We start from the raw sequence: 20,777 nt of genomic DNA, 5'->3' as shown, positions 1-20,777 counted from the left end.
TTTGAATTGGTGCAATATTGATTTGCTCACCGTTTAGATAACACTGAGCTGATATGTGATTCCTGTTTGTGCCACTCGTTAGAATCAGGTGGCAATCTGGTTAACATATTCTGATTTGGATAGTGGTAGTTTGTGACCCCTTTTGTAAATGCTGCTCACTTTAAACTTGTCCTGCGTCGTTGAACGCAAAAGCAGCCGTTCTCCTCTCCTGTTCATTATGACACACTCACATATATAAGGTGGAATCTGATAGAGGGTTAGCTATACTCACTTCACTGTTACTGTCAACTCTTCACAGATGAGGATTTGAGCTAAGTGGGAACATCTTTTATAATTTACTACAAAACAGTACCAAGGCAGTGGAGTTTAGGACGGAGGAGGAGGGGCAGTTTGACAACATCAGGGCTGCGCTCTGGGGCTGCATGTGTATGTGGTGTCGGTGGTGGATTTCTTTGGGATTTCTTTGGACTGAGGCGCCTACAAAGCACACACATCTTTCTGCTTTCACTTTTTTTGCAATACTTTTGAGCAGCACTCAAAAGGCTGTTAAATATTTGAGACCACCCAGGTGGGTTTACAGCATCTGAACAGCACCAAATACAACTACAATGATAGGACGCCTCACTGGATATCTGGTTTGTTTGTTTTTTGGTTCAGGTAAACCTTGTCTTTTCGCGAGGTTGGATCCTTTCTTTTTGTTTACACCAAGACTAAACCCCTTTATCCTTGAGTTTCATGTACAGACCCGTCACAGGAATGATTAACAGAGATGGCTGAGGGGCACAAAAACAGGGACACATCTCACATCAGATGATTTACACAAGTACACATCTTTCACTGTACAAAAAAAGGATGATATAACACATCATTTTCTGACCTCATATTAACTCATTCTATAGCCGTCAATGGCAGTGAATGAGTTAATGGGTTTAACTCATTCACTGCCAATGGCTGGCAGTGAATGAGTTAACACTGAGTCATTTTAACCAAGCCTGTGCAACTCTCTTGGCTCTCAAGGCTCACCTTGTTTGCTACAGACTGACTCTTTAGAACTGATTTGCCCTGACTAGCCTGCATTTGGGTAATTGATCGAAAACGTCAACACTCTACAGCCTTCAACCCTGACACAGTTTTACAGGTTTGAACAGATTTCTCTTCACACCTGCAATCTTGTTACAGCCAGTGATTCACAAAATAGGCGAAAAATCACTGATTTGAGCAATTTCGCATCTAGAAGCCAGAAATTTAGGTTAAAGTTCATTTGGGTTCAACCTTAAATTTAGCTGATAAATTTCAAATAAAACTGTCAATTGGTTGCATCTAATTTCCTGCTGGCTGGCTTTGTTTGTAGAGCCTGATGTCACCATCCAGTCAACACCATCACTATTTAATGCCTTTCCCTTGAATGGATAAGCCACACAGTGGTCTTTAGTGAAACTGTGGCTGCCTTTGCTTTTCATACTTCCCCCCCCCTCTTTTACAAGCAAATACTGTTTTCTTTCCCTGGAAAAGTGACTCAGACTTTATTATCTTAGGTGGCTCAACATTAGCTCAAACACTCACATTACAGATGAGAGTAGAAAACGGGCGAAAACCAAAAGTTCTTCTGTTTTTATTGTGTTGAAATTCTTTCTTTTCCTCTTTTTTGAACTGTTTGGATTTTGTTTACGTTTTTTTCTTTTTTACTACATTTTGCTCCAGTAGCTGCTTAAACTGACCCGTGAAATAGACACACGCTCTTCTGTCTTCGTGTGCCAACGCTTTGATTTGCGGACAAGCGCTGCAAGCAATTTTACAGAGAAAGTGTCCGTGAAAGACACAAGAATGAGCAAACAACAACCTCATCACCAGAGGTGAAGGGCCTGGGTGTCACAGAGATAGCAAAGGTCAATGCTCAACAGGGTTCCTGAATCTAAGTCCACAACGAGTGTTTACTCTTTCTAATCACTTCTGACAGCACATGGCTAAACACAGATACCCATTCAATGTGCACACTGTAGCTTTGATAGAAAAACTTAGAACTTTTTTTGTCATTGTACAGTTGCTTGCACAGCGATATTAGCAAGACCACAAAAGTGCAAAAGTACAGAAATCAATATACACAGAGGAAAAGCAACATAAGTACAACACTATATACATGCATAGTGCATGTTTAATATATAAGCAGTATATTAAATGCCCGACCAGAGAGGAGAGGACATTAGACCACTGTTACAGCACGATCAGCGGGGCCTATCGTGCGGTGCCCCGCGCTTCACTCGGACTTTCTGACCACGTCATGATCCACCTAATCCCCGCGTACAGACAGAGGCTGAAGCTCTCCAAACCTGTCGTGAGGACTAAAAAACTGTGGAGCAACGAGGCTGTGGAGGAGCTTCGCATGTGTTTGGAGACCACAGACTGGGACACATTGAAGGCTGCTTCTAACAGCTTGGACGAGTTTACGGACACTGTCACCTCCTATATCCACTTCTGTGAGGACAGCATTGTGCCATCACGCACCAGGGTGAGTTATAACAATGACAAACCCTGGTTTACTCCTAAACTCAAAAAGCTGTGGCTGGAAAAGAGAAAGGCGTTCAGAAGCGGAGACAGGGACTGCTACAGAGAGGCCAAGTACAGGTTCACTAAAGAAGTGGACATTGCTAAACATCAGCACTCTGAGAAGATGCAGCAGCAGATCTCAGAGAATGACTCGGCCTCTGTGTGGAAAGGTTTTAGGAATATCACAAACTACAAGCCTAAAACCCCCCACTCCACTGATGACTTGCTCTTAGCCAACACCCTTAACGACTTCTACTGCCGTTTTGACGAGCCATCAGGCAGCCTTCACACCTCCAACGGCCCCAACAATAGAGACACTTTGGACACTAATTCCCCCACCTCTCCCCCCTCCATAGAGCCATCACCACCTTCAAACCGTTCACCTACAACACCCCCCTCCTCACCCCACACAAAAGAGGATTTCACACCACCTCCTCCCAAGACAACTCTTCATATTCATGAAGCAGATGTGAGGAAGCAGTTTAAGAACCTGAATGCTCGGAAAGCTCCCGGCCCAGACGGTGTGTCTCCTGCCACCCTCAGACACTGTGCAAACGAGCTGGCCCCAGTGTTTTCTGGCATTTTCAACTCCTCACTGCAGGCATGTCATGTGCCTGCCTGCTTCAAGTCCTCCACCATAATCCCTGTCCCCAAGAAACCTAGGATCACTGGACTAAATGACTACAGACCCGTGGCTCTGACATCTGTGGTCATGAAGTCTTTTGAGCGCCTAGTTCTCTCCCATCTCAGGACCCTCACGGCCCCCCTCCTGGATCCCCTGCAGTTTGCATATAGAGCCAACAGGTCTGTAGACGACGCCATCAACATGGCCCTACACTTCATCCTGCAGCATCTGGACTCCCCAGGAACCTACGCCAGGATCCTGTTTGTGGACTTCAGCTCTGCCTTCAACACCATCCTTCCAGACCATCTCCGAGACAAGCTTTCCCAGATGAATGTGCCTGATCCCATCTGCCGGTGGATCACTGACTTCCTGACGGACAGGAAGCAGCATGTGAGGCTGGGAAAGAATGTCTCGGACTCCCGGACCATCAGCACCGGCTCCCCTCAGGGCTGTGTTCTTTCTCCTCTGCTCTTCTCCCTGTACACCAACTGCTGCACCTCCACCCACCAGTCTGTCAAGCTAATCAAGTTTGCAGATGACACCACCGTTATTGGACTCATCTCGGACGGGGACGAGTCTGCCTACAGGAGGGAGGTTGAACGTCTGGTGTCCTGGTGCAGCCACAACAACCTGGTGCTGAATGCCCAGAAGACAGTGGAGATTATTGTGGACTTCAGGAAGCACACAGCCCCACTCCCCCCCATCATCCTGACTGACACCCCCATCACCTCTGTGGACTCATTCCGCTTCCTGGGTACCACCATCACCCAGGACCTGAAGTGGGAGCCCACCATCACCTCCGTCATCAAGAAAGCCCAGCAGAGGATGTACTTCCTGAGGCAGCTGAAGAAATTCAACCTGCCAACATGGACGATGATGCAGTTCTACACTGCAATCATCGAGTCCATCCTCACCTCCTCCATCACCGTGTGGTACGCTGGAGCCACTATCAGGGACAAACAGAGACTGCAGCGTGTTGTGCGCTCTGCTGAGAAGATGATTGGCTGCAGACTCCCATCTTTGCAGGACCTGTACACCTCCAGGACATTGCGGCGTGCAGCTTGGATCTCAGCTGACCCTTCTCACCCTGGACACAGTCTGTTTGACCTGCTCCCCTCAGGCAGGAGGCTCCGGTCCATTCGCACCAGAACCTCTCGCCATAAGAACAGTTTCTTCCCCTCTGCTGTTGGACACATGAACAATAACCATATGACTGTACCCGCCACTAACACATGACCCTACGCTGTGTCACTGCATCATTCCATGTTTGGCACTGATCACCACCTGCACTCATGTATATATCTTTCAACGTAGCACTCTTAATTCTTATTCTCATGTATATATCTCATGTATATCTCATGCACATATCTTTCCACGTAGCACTTTTAATTCTTATCCCTACTTTTATTTTTTTCCATGTCTATTTAAGTGCTATTTATGACACTATGTTTGCACTGAAGCACCGCAGCAATTTCCTAATGTTGTAAACCTGCTCAACATTTGGCAATAAACCCCATTCTGATTCTGATTCTGATTCTTTGCAGATGCTGGAGTGTGTTTCCAGAAAAGATGTTTTGCAAGCACTGCTTACCTGATGATCACAGCTGGTGCGACAAGACATTCGATTTCACAACTAATTTTCACCATCAAAGTGTCAAAACTACTATGAGGAGATGATACTGAGTATAGAAACTGTAACATCTATGTTTGCTTTATCGTCTATGTGCTTTACGCCAGTCTGCCTGTGTTTGTATGTTGTACCTGAATACCTGTTTTGCTTTAGCTTCACTGGAGATCAGTTCCAGTGGTTCTAATGCAGCATTCTTTTGTAATCTAAAGCTAAAGCTGCTGTTTGGAATCCGGCCCATTTTGAGTAACACTGCAAATAAAAATGTCACGTTTAATAATCTCCTCATTTGAATTTGTTAAAGGGCAACTCTGCTGGGTTTTACACACTAGTGCATACACTTGCGGTCAGATGTTTACTAGGGGTACAACGATCGATATTGAACCGTTCGATACAGTGCTTTCGGTTCGGTACGCATATGTATGAACAATACAAAATTTTTAATTTATTTTATCAACTTTTCTTCTGACGATGCTGTCTGTGTTGAGCGCTCAGTGGATCTGCGTTCGACTACTCCGCCTAGGCTGCACTGTCGAGCGCAGATCCACTGAGCGCAGTTCAAGCTAGCAAGACAGAAGCTAAGCTCCTTGCAACATGGCAAATTGAACCTCCCCCACCCTCATTCAGATCTGGCCTTTGGAACTATTTTGGTCTTCATGTGAAGTAGGACCCTGAAGGTAAGCGCGTCATGGACAAAAGTAAAACAGTATGTCGGATGTGCCACGCAATGCTCAATTACATGGGTGGGAACTAGTGCGTTAGCACAGTTTGCTCGTTAACGTGTTGGCTGTCCAGCCCCACGCACGGGCGATCCGCGGTAGCTCGTTAACGGAGATTTGCCGTGTTGTGGCGTTAACGTCATTTCAGATTAACGCTGACAGCACTAGTGGGAACAAAATGAATATGACTGCACATTTACGCCGACATCATCCTAGTGCAGAGACAAGTGGAAGCAGACAAAAACAACAAGCATGCATGCTACAAACTTTAGCCGAGTCATTTAGACAGCCGTTAGCACATGATTCTCCTTATGGGGACCTGATATGTTTAATATGCTGCTGAGAATATAGCCCAGAAGAAGCGTATAGTATAGCCTGTGAAGGTTCTCAGTCATCCAGGTCATCGTAGTCAAAGGAGCTTGCAAAGAAAAGCGTCTGGACTTCTTTAAGTTACTTGAAGACGTTTCACCTCTCATCCGAGAAGCTTCTTCAGATAAGGTCAAATGGTGGAGAGTCCCAGATATAAACCTAGTGGGAGTAACCCCCCACAGAGGGACAGGCGATTAGAGGATCATCAGGGGGTCCGACGATCCTCTAATCGCCTGAGCCAAGGTGTGAAACTGGGTGTGGGTCCCAATCAGCCAGAGTTTCGGGTGTGTTCATTGTGAAACCTGGCCCCACCTTATCATGCGAATTCCTGAGATCAGATAGCCCAGGATGTGAGTGGGCGTTAAGGCATCTGGGAAGGGATCTCAAAACTGGATTATAGATGGCAGAGAGTTGGTGTCGTAAACCCCCGCCTCTGTTCAAAGATGGTCGCTCACAGTGGACATAGATGGCTTCTTTCACTCCTCTTTCAAACCATCTGTCTTCTCTGTCCAAAATGTGAACGTTGGCATCCTCGAAAGAGTGTCCTTTATCCTTAAGATACAGATGGACTGCTGAGTCTTGTCCTGTGGAGGTGGCTCTTCTGTGTTGTGCCATGCGCTTGTGAAGTGGCTGTTTGGTCTCTCCAATGTAGAGGTCTGGGCATTCCTCGCTGCACTGTACAGCATACACCACATTGTTAAGTCTGTGTTTTGGCGCTTTGTCTTTGGGGTGAACCAGTTTTTGTCTGAGCGTGTTACTGGGTCTGAAATACACTGGGATGTCATGCTTGGAGAAAACTCTCCTGAGTTTTTCTGATACACGTTTTGAGTGCTTCCTTTACATGTGTGTGTTCCTTCTTTTTTCCTTCAGGCTTAGAGGGAACATGTTCTGCCCGGTGGTGTAGGGTCCTAATTACTCCAAGTTTGTGTTCCAGAGGGTGATGGGAGTCGAACAGGAGGTACTGGTCCGTGTGTGTGGGCTTCCAGTAAACTTCGATGTTGAGGTTGCCGTTCTCTTCAATGTGCACAGCGCAGTCCAGGAAAGGCAGACAGTTGTCCTTTGTGTCTTCCCTGGTGAACTTGATGTTTTTATCCACAGAGTTAATGTGTGCAGTGAAGGATTCCACTTCTTGTGTCTTGATTTTGACAGTATAGCTTTTATTTTGGAAAGAGCCATTTCTCTGTAATAAACTCTCTTTTCCAAAGATGAGTGATTTCTCAATCAGATAGATTTATTTTTTTATTACTTTGTTGTTTCAGCAACATTCAATTTAAAAACTGTACTTTTGAGTTAAAATATATATTTATAATTTTAATAAATGACAAATTAAAAAAGCATGAACATTTTTTTGTATTGAAAAAATATCGAACCGTGACACCAAAGTATCGAACCGAACCGAACCGTGAATTTTGTGTATCGTTGCACCCCTAATGCATACATGCACTTGTTATGGGCATTGATGTCATGCTAATTTTGTGCTCTTAATGCTTTCTTTGAACTGACCTTTTTCCAGGGTGGGATGGTTTTACAGCACACATCTCTATAGACTGTGTGCAAGAGTTTGAATTTATTTTGGATTTTCTCCAACGGGGGTCAGTTGTATGCATACAGACTCATATCTTAACTTTTTCAACAGGGTTGAGGTCAGGGCATTGGGGAGACCATTCTAGGAGCTTAATGTTAGCCAGCATTACCCATTCCAGTTTTGATGAGTGTTTGGGATCATTGTCCTGCCCAACTCAAAGTTTCATCCGCGTAGCTGTTGATTTGAGTCAAAGCTAAGGAATTTAGAAGAATTTAGAAACTTTTGTCAAGAAGACATTCGGCTTGTCCATGTGGGCAGCTGCAAATTTCAGTCGAGCTTGAAGGAGTTGATTTTGGAGCAGGGGCATCTTTTTTGGTTAGCACCCTCTCACCCTCTCCAAGGTGATGTAAAAGTCTCGTCGCTATGAACTGTGACGCTGGCATTCCAGGAGTTTCCAGTTCATGGCAGGCTTGAGCCTTTGTGGTTTCTGAACATCCTTACCAATTTCCTCTCATCTGAGGGTAACAGTTTGGGTCTTCTTCCTGACCATGGCAAAGTGGTGACACATCAGAATAACTTGTAATTACATGGAATTGTTTGATAATATTGGAATCTGCAGTTTTTTGGAAAAGGCTCTAAGAGATCTTCCCAGCGTGTTTCTTCACTAAGATCTATTATTTTTGGACTATCGCATTGTTCAGAGTTTCTGTCAACCCAACAAATGCGAGGGAACAACAGTTAGTTGTGATCACTAATTTGGAAGTGCAGGTATGTCAATGACAACACAGTGAAATTTAAAACCTAAGAAGCACAGGGTTTCATCAAACACATCATCTCAGTGCACAGAAACATCTTGCTCTCCATGGAGTATACCTTTCCTGGCCTACACAGACACGCCTCTTCTTTGACTCCCCTACTTACTGAAACACAAATAACGTTATCAGGGCCTTACACCACTAGGCATAGAAGGTTCCCTCCTAAACGCGCGCGCACGCGCACACACACACACACACACACACACACACACACACACACACACACACACACACACACACACACACACACACACACACACACACAATGAAAGCCTTTAAAATGTGGCTATCTACTATCCAAACTTCGTTAAGTCAGTGAATAAAATAGAATAGAAAGGAACCTATGACATTGAAGAGACTTTTCTCCAACCATAATATCCTGATGCACTTTAGACCCAGCAACAACATCAGAAAAATTGGATAATCTCAGGGACAAAAGACCCAAACATGAGCTAAGCAATGCTGCACAGTCCAGTGAGGAGTATCCAGTGGCCAGCTGAGGAGACGAGTGAAACACTTGAACAGCAACACCAAAGCAAGGCTGCAGGACCCGATCGCATTAGTCTTAGAGTCCTGCAGCATTGGTTGTCACTATTTCCAATGTCTCCTGGATTGCTGACTATCTGTCAGAGTGGCCTCAGTTTGTACAGCAGGGGGAGTGAGGAAGTTATTCAGGAAATGAATCATACCTGTCTCTATCAAACTGTACAATAACTCGCATGAGCACCCCTGTGAGGCATTAGATTCCACACGCACGGTCTGTTATTAAACCATCTTGCAGCTGGTTCCTAGATTGAATGCGCATTTAAAATGTATTAATCCGATTTGCACCCGTCTCTTGCACAATCTGTTTTGTTTTTACTCTTCTTTAACTTAATTTTTTTTTATCACTGTTGATTATATATTTATATCTTGCACAGTATAATGCCATCACTAAGAGCCTGTGGCATTTTTATTTCAACTATGATGATAGTGTAGTGTAACACAAATAATTTCCCTCGTAGGATCAATAAATTACCTACTTACCTCACAAATAAGCCAAGCTTGGGACCATGTGACCCTTGCAAGTCATGTGCTGATAGGGTGGGTCAACAACTCAGGACCCCCCAACAAGGTGACAACCCCACTAGATGTTTCACACCTGGGATTCCATTTTAGATCAGAGGCTGAACATCTTTAAGAATCAAATATAGAAGTCTATCTGCCTTCAACTCAAGCTCATAAGACGACCATGACCTGGATGACTGAGAACCTACATAAACATGCTCCATATGAAAAATGAAAAACAGATGCACAAAGTAATAAATTCTTTTCAAGTGATATCACTTGAGACCTTATGTTGGAAAACGAAACACAGGCTTAGTATGATGCGAATTCCCTGGAACTCTGCAGCTTTCCTTTTAACACCCAAGCAGACGTGAGGAGGTGACTTCCAGCATTCCTGATTATGCTGAACAGATTTCCAGGATTTTCAATCCTACATTGATGGGAAACTTCAACGTAGAACTTGTCATCTACCAATCGGAAGGTCTGTGGGCAAGCTACTGAGTCCAGAGTTGCTCCCAATGCATCCATCAGAGTGTGAGTGTGTGAACGAGTGTTAGATTGCAGTGATGTGGGCATGACTGGGTGAATGAACCACGTAGTAAAAAGTGCTTTAAGTTCTCAGAAAAAAAAAAGTATAATGCTTTGAGCTTTTTAGAAAAACATTTATTGTTATTTTCACGTTAATTGTGTAGAGGCATGTACTTCATTCACAAAATAGGAACAGTAAAATTAATCAGACAAGAAAAATATATGCTGTCTTCTGTTTTCTTACATTATCAATATATATATATATATACATACATTGTAAAATAGGACATTGTAACAAAAAAGAATCCAGAATGTAGCAAAAAGCAAGTTATGATGGCTACATCTGCACTGCACCATGAACACAGATGTAACGTGTTGTCAGTCTAAAAACAAAAAAGAAAAGAAAAGCTGATATTAGACTGAGGTTTTCAGATCCTTCTTTCATCGTCAAAGGAGTTTTTATGGCTTTATTTATAGAGTTGAAATGACACAGCTAGCTATAGTTAAAAAACAAACAAAAACAGTGACTTTTATAACACCATAAACCCCGTTATCATGGTAAAACATCTTTACAGAAGTTAGGCGCCATGCTTTTGAGCATTAATCAGGTATCATCTCATCGCTGCACAGAAGCTTCTGTCCGAGACCACAATATTACAAAAGAACACTCACTTAAGCATTACAAAACACACACACAGGCGCACTTTAGTCTCAAGGACAAACAGCCCAGAGAGAATACAGGCATTTTTAAAACAATAGGACAAGTCCACACTTTTAGAATCAGTGGCTGTAAATGATAAGTGGAATTAGCAGAGCTCCTTATACACGATACAAAAATGTCTTATTTCTAAAGTTTAATTTCTTGAAATTTTTGAGTGCAATTTTTAGAAAAGATCTACATATAATCAGAACATAACCTTGGCTTGGATCATGATCTTAGAAATTAATTTAACCTGCTACCATTTTTTGTTTGTTTTGATTCAACCACAGTGTCATTATACAATAGTGAATATTCTCCAATAACTGCTCTGCAAAAAGTTATTATAAATATACTTGGGCTCAAAAGGTCAAAGATGATTGGAGGATTCAAGAAGTAAACAAGAAGTTTAAAGATCAGGCTGTTTTGTTGTTTTTTTTAAAACACTCATACCTTTACTGTCCCGTCTGTGATACATTCAGCACATGTTACGATAACACTAACACGCTGTACATGATAGAAACAGCTGTAAACTTGTACACCACCAGTGTCTGGTTGGATATATTCAGCAGGAGGCTTTTCCAGCAACACTCCGGGATGTGATCAGAGGTGTGAGAAATGGCAGACATCAGGAATTTGCTGCATCGCCTTACAATGCTGCACTTAAACAATAACATTTCTTGGAAAAGGAACTCACTCCTGAACAATTGTTATTTGGTCATGCTGACAAATGTGAGCAACACTGTCTTCTGGGTATTAAATACACTTTCCTTACAGATTTCCGCAGACCCCGTGAGTAAATTCCCAGATGTTACACACTGACACGGCACAGGAATTAAACAAGCTCACGCTCAAGATCACAACAATGAGCCGATTCCAAAATACAGACATCCACACATGTCTACAGCAACAAGGTGAGCAGAGGCTGTAGCTCTATCAGAGGGGTTCAATTCACTTTCAAATTAAATCCAGATGAGTTATTACAGGAATTTAATGCATATTAAAGGATATTAAGAAAGCGATTTAACCTGAAAGTGAAGTGAGCCCCGAGGAAGTGATGTAGTGATATCAAAAAGACAAACACACACACACACACAAAAGAAAAGACATTTAGCTGAATGAGTGGACAAACAGGACTCTTGTCTCCACCTGCTGGCCAGCACTGGTATTGCACGGACATCATGACCCTCAGCAGGTCGGAGCGACAAATGTACAAAATATTGCGCCACGACTACTGTTGAACTCAATTTGGTTATGAAGAGATTGACCAGTGAGGTTAGGATAAAGCTAATATGCTGTAAACACTTCAGGTTCGGAGGTCAGAGCTCCTGACAGGCCAGCCCTTATTTGGCAGAGTGTTGGTGTTCTTTGTAAAGGTTGAAGCACTGAGTTGTAGAAAAACAGGCTGTGCACATTGCGGGCTAAAAATCATGGATCAGCCTCTTAAAGAACAAATAGTGAGCAAGCTTCATCTCCAAAGTTAAACCGTCCAGTCGAAGCAGCAGGTTTTGTTTTTTTTCCTTTGACACAAGTGGGCCATAAAAAAACACATATAAAGCTGATTCTTTTAGTCTGTTAGTAGGAAAGAAGAAAACTTACTGCCACTTCAACTGTTACACACAATCTCTCTCTTTCTCACACGGACACACACACACAATACATTATATAAAAAAAAAAAAGGAGAAAAAAAATCTAATGATCGAGCAACATCCATAACACCTTTTTTTTTAAACTTTTTTTGGTTTAAATTAAAAAAAAAAAAAAAAAAAAAGCAGCACTTTTTTCTTTGATGGATAATCTACAAAGTGCAAATGCGCCATCTTGTGCTCTGATGGATTAAAAAAAAAAAAAAAAACCCCAAAAAGTCTACCCAAAACCTGGTTAGAGTTTCCTTGTGCACGGATTCACCGTGTGGTGGAGTCTTCTGTAAGATAGTCCAGGTTTGTTGGGAAGCATCCATCTCAAGAGGTGTCGATCATTGTTACGCGTATACTCGTTAAAAAAATGAGACAACATGAGACTCAAGGGTAAATCGATGCATCTCCACATCGTGTACTGCCTCTCTAAAAAACCAAAAACAAACCAAAAAAAGCTGTTCCAGGCTCTCCTCACTGCAGCTTTGTATCTCCAAGTCTTGGTGGACCTGGGAGGCTTTCAGCAGTAGCACTGATTCACTTTAATGCGGTCCTCGTCAATAAATACTTCAATTGTGAGAGGTTAAAAAAAAAAAAAAAAGCAACAGAAATATGAATACAGTATACTGTTAGTATGTGTGTGTATGTTTATGCGCATAACTGCAAACAACCTTGTCTCATGTCTTACGAAGAGAGGTGTGAGATGCGTTCATGACACTGCATGTGGAAATGCTAATGCCACGGAATACATGACTGTGATAATGACTGCATTTCCATAGTTACTGTGAATGGATTTAAATGGGCATCTGCTGGCAGACTGCTGAGAAACTGAACTCTAGCTTTGCTTAAGGCATCGAAGTAGATGACTGAGGTGCTTCTCCTGTGGCAGGAAAGAACAAAAAGAAAAAGAATTATATATACATACATATATTTATTACTTACACAAAGCAGTTCTATCTGGAAAAGTCAGACTGACCATTAAGCCAGAGCTACAGACTCGCTGAGAGGTGGCTGACTGCAATTACCTGGTTAGGACTCGCTCTCCATTGAGATTGTAATGGTTTCGCTTTCAGCTGTGAAGACAAGCAGAACAGAATACGTGATAGAATTTACATCAACAGCTCAGCCTTTCTATGTAATAATAACACCCCTGCTGGGACTCACCTGATTTGAGGGTGTCATTTGCCAGATGGTCTCCGATGTTATTAGCATGCTGCTCGTTGCTCAGGAGGCGATTCTGAGACTCGCTGAGTGGACTCACGGTGATGTCAGCAGCGCTGGAAAAATTAGCTGCCATTAGCACCATTTTTCTCAAAATAAAAGCCCTATCAGAAGCTTCTACTATTGCACCGGGATTTAGCACCTTTTACTGGGCTCTGACTGCAGTGTCACTGTGGCCTGCTCCACGTCGGTGTTGACCAGTCGGGTGGGGAACGTCAGACCATCTCCCTGGCTGCAGTAAGCAAGCAGAGAATCTAAAGATTAAGAGCTGTCAACTGATTAGAAAAACCCCCAAAAACCGTGAAGCTGAACTTCCTCAGGAGCTGCTGCAGCCACAGACTGTATATAAAAGATGGACACACCATAATGTTACAAACTGTTCTGCAGACTGCTGTTTTAAAGGCTCGACTTTAGCATCTGGCACTTGTACTTTATAAACCCGATGCAACAAGTGATAGGTGGAGCCTGCTTTATTTTATTTTCGTACTCTAATGTGAAAGTATTTAATACAAAAAAGCATTCTTTTATATTAAATATGGCTTGAAATTAGCACGTGTAGCCATAATTTAATCTGGAAAACACTTAGACATTTTGTTACAGACTTCTATTAAAAAACAAAAAAAACAACAACAAGCAACTTGAGTTGCTGCCCCTTGCTGCCCATTACAAAGAATGCAGGTTTAAGACACTCTAGATTCACTTTTCGAACCCATATAGTCTATGCTGCAACAAAGTTAGGCTTATATTTAAAAGAATAACATCACAGCTTTAGCTTTTACTTCAGTATTTAAACAATTATACCAGATTCTTCAGGTTTTGTTTATTTAACACAGAAATCCTGGTCTTCCTGGTTCTGTTGTGCATCTTTTCCGTTAGTACCTACTCAGATCGACTCAGACTGGCTTTTCCATTACAATCAAGTACCACTAAATGTGTGTGGTTGTTGTCATAGCAACGTGGCCAAGGGTCCTGTGACTTAATTAGTATGCAACAACTTTGCCAGGTTTCAAAAATGTCGGTTTCAGTTTTTGGTAACAATACACTCATGACTCATCTTTTGACGCCATTGACCAGCCAATCGGTGGCATCCAGTCTGACAACGTCACATTTTAGTACCTGCTCTTTTTGTTTAGAACCTCGGCTGAGCAGGTACTATTTTAGTACCTGGTACTATGACCTAATGGAAAACTCTGAAAATCGGGGCACACTGTGGTGAGTCGATCTGATTAAGTACTAATGGAAAAGGGGCTTTAGATCTCCTCTGTCTGAAAGGTACTCCTGGATATTTCCCTTATTTCTCAAGCGGTCGGCACGGCAGATGGAAGTACACATGATTTGGCACACACTTTACACTGGATACCCTTTCTGATGCAACTCATTTATCTGGGCTTGGGATCTGCGCTAGGAATCCACTAGCTTGTTACCTTCAGAGGCTTGGGTTTTGTCTCCTCCCGGGAATCTTTTCTGTGTACGGCAAACCACAACACTCCCTTTAATGTCTGTCTCTCTCTCTGTGAAAGTTTTTCTCCCTCTCTTTTTTTTTTTTTTTTACCTTGTGAAGACGGGCAGCAGCCAGTACTTCTTCTGGTCACCAAAGACCTGAGCAATATTCTTTCGGAAACCCAGAGAGAAACCATTTTTATCAGAGCCTGTCCTAAAGACTGGTGCTCTGAATGCCTCTGCAGGGTAAGAGGAAAATGAAAAGAGAAGAGGCAGACAGAAGGGAAAGAGAACTGTTAGACAAACACTAAAGGAGGGGAACAAAACTCCGTCCCTAGCAACAAAGTTATTCCAGTGATAATGATGACAAAAAAATGACATTCAACTTGACAAACTGTTAGAATATTTGAAATCACTGCTAGATATTAAATACAAGGAAAACGATACCTATTGTCGACCTGTTCTTCCCTACAAGCCAAAGGTGGTAGCTGAAGAGGGACAAAATACTGATGCAGAACATGGCGGCCACAAAAAAAAGAAACAAGACGTGGAATTTGGCAGGCGTGTCTGTCAGCTCATTCTAGGGGGAGAGACGGGAGAAGAGGAGAGTCAGGCAGCCATCAATAACAAATTCACATCGGAGATATTTCTGGAAATGCAAGAGCAATGACAGAGAGCTGATATAAACAAAAAGAAAAAAAAAGGCAGAGAAATGACTTTTAAAAAAGTCTCATGTGAGCCACTTCACTTGCATGCACATCACGAAAACAACAACGGTGAGGACGGTGGGGGAGGGGGGAGGCATCGGAGGATGGCTGTGTTACCTTTGGGCAGTTTTCTGCCGATTTCCTGCGGCAAAGCTTTAGTACAAACAGAAACAAGAGTGGTTAGCAACACCAGGAGAGAACAGACGGGAGGGGGGAGCACTTAGAAATCAGGAGGCAAATAGAAGTCAAGGCCAAGTTGGGTGGAAAAGTGGGGAGCTGCGGGGGAGGTGAATGAAAGAGAGTGGGTTGAAAGAAAACTGTGCCCGGACTGGCAAGAAACAAAGGGATAAAAGAGGAAGAGATGAGAGAAAATTGAAGTGAAACAGCTACGAGAGAGAGAAAGGAGGTGTTTGCGGGCACATGAGTGGTGTGACTGATGGCTCCGATAGTGGAAAGGGAGGCAGAAAAAGAGAAAAGATCCGAGAACAATGAGCCAGTGTGCGAGAACTGGGGATAAAAGAAAGGGGAAACAGAGGGGTAGGGCGGGGGCCGGTCAGAGGGTGAAGGGTGAGAGAGGACAGAGAAAACAGAGGAGCGGCACAGCGGAGCACAGGAGAGGTCAGCGCCATGCACAGCCAACTCAAGAGATGCTCATCCTGGCTACGACGTGCCACCCGATTCTGCATCTGTGTCACACATTCACTCCATGCTGTGGGGCGAGTGGGCATAGCGTGTCGGTGCGTCGTTACTCACTGTCCAGAATTTAATGAAATACTGCAGGACGGTGGCTGCAATGAACAAACAGTACACCAGCGAGTAGGCCAGGAAGAGGATGAAAAACTTGTAGTTGGAGAATCCCACACAGTTGTTCACCCTGCAGACACACAAATACCACATTTGGATGCAGTTTCTTTTCCAGTGCAGAAACCTTATCAAAGTTTGCAAAAGGTGGAGGCTACTGGTGAGGTAGCACCAAACAAATGGCATTATCAAGCAGTTTCTGAAAAGGTGTAGCAACGTGTCGTAATTTAAGGTATGTTAGTTATAAAGCGTGAGAACAAAGTAAAATGAACTTCTGTCTAGAAAGCACTTTATTCTTGGTTAACTAACTCAATGCACCAACAGGATGTGGCTCTTACATACCAGGGACAGTGATGATCCATCTTTAGCACACACCTGCCAAAAAATAATAATAAAAACAAAAGATTAACTTTAAAAAACTGAAGAGTAAGAGAAAAATTTTAAGGAAAGAAGAAAATTCCCTTACATGTCACATGCTGAGCAGTGATGACATCTGTCTGGCTTGATAACTTGACAGCGGTCACAGTAGCGGATCGCTGCAATAAATTAGCACAACAATCATCATGATAACTCAATTCCAAACAGAACAGATTCATTCTCATTTACATTCAGTGACACAGACGTACCGCCAGCGCCTGTGCGGGTGTACAGAGGGAGGCTGCTGGCAGCTCTCCACAGGATCTCTTGCTGGGACTCTGGCCTCTCCTCCTTCTCATAGCGTTCCTTTTCAGCCTTGGGGAGGCAAAACTGGAGGGAAGGGAGCAAAATACCTTTTTTAAGCTGCCATTTACTGCAGCAGGGGATTACACACAGGCAGACAGAGCAGGCTTGTTTTGTTTTGGAGGATTGGATTAGTGTTATACCTCTTTGGAAGGGTTAGCAGGCTTGGTGAAGATGGTCTTCCAGTAAGACCACACAAACATGACGAATGAGAGGTGGAAGAAGATCAGGTAGACAACTGGAGGGGGGAAACTGAGCATCAGGATCAAGGACATACGCACTGATATGTGGGTTATATAAGGAAATGCCACTGTAACGCAAAACATGGCCTAAGAGCAAAAAAAAAAAACCTACGCTGTTAATTAATTAGAGAGGAAAGCTAATAGTTTATGCTGGATGAGGAGGAGCTGCTGGGCTATAAGCAGGCAAACCTCAGCACTTTGAGAGGAAACACAATTTCTGTGCCAGCCTTTTCTTTAAAAAGCCAAGTCTACAGAGTACTTTTCCAGAAACTTAAGTAAGATTATGCCAATAAAAAACTCTTAGCTCAGTAAAATTCCATTTACGATTTATTAAACAAACATTGTTTGATGTCCTGGGACACTTACTCTGCTCTCCTATGCTGGGGATGGTGACTGCAAAGAGAAAACATAGACAATATATGTCAGATATTATATATACTGATAAACTTTTATACATTATGGTGGAAACAACCATATCATTTATCCACACTGTATTCACTTCTACAAAAATTTTCAAAATACTGATACTGTACATGAGTAACGAATTAATTAAAGGGTTGGCATGTTTTACAGTTATCCATATCAGAAATTAATTAACTACAGCCCCCTGCCCCCTTAATTAAGAAAAAAAGTTTTCCCCTATGCATGTAACCAGTTCCCATATTTACGCCAACATATCTGATAAAAACCAAAAGAAAACCAGTAGAAACTTTCACCTAGTGGTTTATCTAATAATAAATAAATAAAGCCTAAAAATGGGGCGGGAAGAAAAATAAATAAATACATAGTCACACCTCAGGAGCACAGCAGCCATGCAATCTTTTCTATTGCCCCATTAATCTCCTACACAATGTCAAGACAATTTAATTAGTCCACCTTGCTGTTGTTAAGTGTACCTTTTTTCCACTTGCAAATAGTTAACAAAGATTAAGTATTAGGAGCTGACTAATAAAAATACACATGTTGAATTTTTCACAGCTGAATTACAGCACTTAGACATAACCTTACATGAATTTATGTATTTATTTATTTTTTTTGGGGGGGGGGGGGGAGACAATCCGCAACTATTGCCTTAAGCCAGTTTAACTAAAAGAGACATGTTGTGTGGTATTTATATGTCAGCCAGTCAAATACCGTTTATTTCTCCATCCACACTCATTTAATTTCACATAAAACCACAGAGACGAGACGGGTAGCTTTAACATAAAAAAGACAGCACAGTGCTAGTTTTTCTTTGACTAAAACCGTCCTCTTTTGAATATATGGCAACCCAGGCGATGGCAACCAACAGAAAATTAGCTGGATCTAGATTTGGACGGGTTTGCCAACACCTTTGTTGGGCTGCAGTTCATTTACTTCCTGCTGGCCAGCAGCCGCCGCTGTGTTTGTGTGTGTTGTCAGGAAATATGGTTAGCACCGGCTTTTAAAGGCCTTGAAAGAAGCGACAGACGACGGCGAGGTCTCTACTTACATATACAAAGCTCCACCACGTAAGCGTAGTACGACCAGCAGACGACGAGCGCGATAAAAATCACAGGTATCCATGCTAAGCCCCGTTGACAGCATCTCAGTACGTGTGTGGGCGCCATCTTTCCCCCTCTACTGTGGAGAAGGGAGTGTCGACGGGTGACGTCACGATAATAAAAAATGTGAAACAGGGAGGTGAGCCGAGCGATGATATACGACCAGGAAACCAAGTATAGTGCTTCAGTATAAAACATAAAATACAACAAAGGCACCAAGCCCAGCTAGGTTATCACAGTTGTATAACATGTAGCACGGCAAACCCTAGTAATGTAGACTAAATTGATATATTTCCTGCTGTCTACGTGTCCAAATGTATCTCTGTATAAAGAATTATGGATTTTAAATAATATAGAAAAATAAACCTTAAGATGAATATGTTGGCAATAATAAATCGGTTTAATTGTAATTATACTATTTATTTACCCGTAATTCTTAAAAAAAAATACTAAATACTCGACATACTTTTTAAAAAACATTAAATCTTTTAATCGTTTAATCGCACTTTGCTTCATAACACTAACACATTTCTGATCCATTGGTGTGGGGTTTTTTTTCAAATGCATTTTGAAATAAAAAGCAGTGAGTTTTATTTAGGTTGGATTTTACTAAGTTTTTCGTAAGTTTTTTTTTTTTTAAAGTAGGCATTGTACTTTGAACTTCCTTGAATACGCCATATTGCTCACAGCCGGACAGAAACACAAAGTGAAACACGGGAATAAACCTGCTTTAAGTATATAGAAACGCCATAACCAGAAGCGAAAATGACTTCCGTGGAAATGGACTTGGGGAAATATTTAGCTCGCATCGGGTTTACGGGCCCCGCGGAGCCCAGCCTGGAGGTGATGCGGACGTTGCACACCTGCCACCTCCTGTCGGTGCCGTTTGAGGACCTCACGGTGCACAGCGGGGGTCGAGTCCAGCTCGACCTCCCCCTTCTGTACGACAAGATCGTGAACCATCGCCGAGGAGGCTTCTGCTATGAGAACAACAGCCTCTTTCGCTGGCTGCTGACTGAACTGGGCTTCCAGGTGACTATACTCTCAGGCCAGGTGAAGAACAGGTTCACGGGTTGCTACGGGCCACCTTTCGACCATTTCATCCTACTGGTTGAACTTGAGGGCCGGCGATGGCTGTGTGACGTCGGGTTCGGGGTTCCCGGTTTCAGTGTCCCGCTGTCACTGGACACTGAAGACCCCCAGGAGCAGAGCCACCGAGTGTACCGGATCAGGAAGGACCTGGAGATGCACTTTGTGGAGTGGCAAGAGGAAGAAAACAGAGGAGTAGATGGAGACTGGAAGGAGATCTACAAGTTCACCCTTAAACGTCGGAGTAAGGAGGACTTCACTGAGATGTGCCAATACCACCAGACCTCCCCCAGCTCCATCTTCTTCTGCAAGTCCCTCTGCACTGTTCTGAGACCTGGCGGGAGGCTCACCTATATAGGCCACAGATTGATCACCACCACATTCCCAACAGAAGAGAACAGGCATGTGGTGGAAACCATCACAGAACTTAAAGATGAAGAGATTCCTGGTGTTCTAAAGGAAAAATTTGGAATTGCACTTAATTCCACGCTCATAGCAAAGGATGAGAAAATCACACCACCTCTAATCACATATTAAACATACGCACAGTTATATGGGATAAATTCATACCTCTTATGGCTCCATAACAACAAAATGTATGAATACTCTAAGATTAGGGCCAATGGCTTTTGTTTTTAAATCCATCTAATCACTGAGGTCTGAGCAAAGCAATTTATACATTATTTTAACCTTTAAGTTAGAAAAGTCTCTACCTCTGTTAAAACCCAGATGTACTTGTTAATCAATCGCAGACACTGATCTGCCGTGAGAAAAGATGCAACAGAAAATAAACTGTCATTCTGATTTAATAAATTATACATACACTTTTAAGATGTACAATGGTCATTGCATTAATCCACATCGGTCCTTTAAGACAAAGTCCCCTTCCAAAGTATTTACACAT

The 20,777-nt window shown here is 42.7% G+C and overlaps 2 protein-coding genes across 2 annotated transcripts; one reads left to right on the top strand and one right to left on the bottom strand.

The window, feature by feature from the left end:
- Nucleotides 1-12,421: 12,421 nt before the first annotated feature.
- LOC146625743 (palmitoyltransferase ZDHHC20-B-like) lies at nt 12,422-18,827 on the bottom strand. Its single transcript, XM_085362446.1, is given in 14 exon segments — nt 12,422-13,010; nt 13,156-13,203; nt 13,295-13,407; nt 13,494-13,583; nt 14,904-15,030; nt 15,239-15,371; nt 16,252-16,372; nt 16,642-16,674; nt 16,766-16,835; nt 16,926-17,046; nt 17,163-17,257; nt 17,628-17,654; nt 18,733-18,790; nt 18,792-18,827. Coding segments are annotated over 13 exon segments (1,068 nt in total). The 3' UTR covers nt 12,422-13,010; nt 13,156-13,159.
- Nucleotides 18,828-19,507: 680 nt separating this feature from the next.
- On the top strand, nt 19,508-20,410 carry LOC146625742 (arylamine N-acetyltransferase, pineal gland isozyme NAT-10-like). Its single transcript, XM_085362445.1, has one exon. It carries the CDS (start codon nt 19,550-19,552, stop codon nt 20,408-20,410), a length of 861 nt encoding a protein of 286 aa, XP_085218571.1. The 5' UTR covers nt 19,508-19,549.
- The last annotated feature ends 367 nt before the right edge of the window (nt 20,411-20,777 follow it).

This window comes from Diplotaxodon limnothrissa, linkage group LG9 (assembly GCF_057381915.1).
Source record: "Diplotaxodon limnothrissa isolate DT_005_m linkage group LG9, D_limnothrissa_male_GT1.1, whole genome shotgun sequence".
Taxonomy (NCBI): domain Eukaryota; kingdom Metazoa; phylum Chordata; class Actinopteri; order Cichliformes; family Cichlidae; genus Diplotaxodon; species Diplotaxodon limnothrissa.
This window is presented reverse-complemented; position numbering and strand designations above follow the sequence as displayed.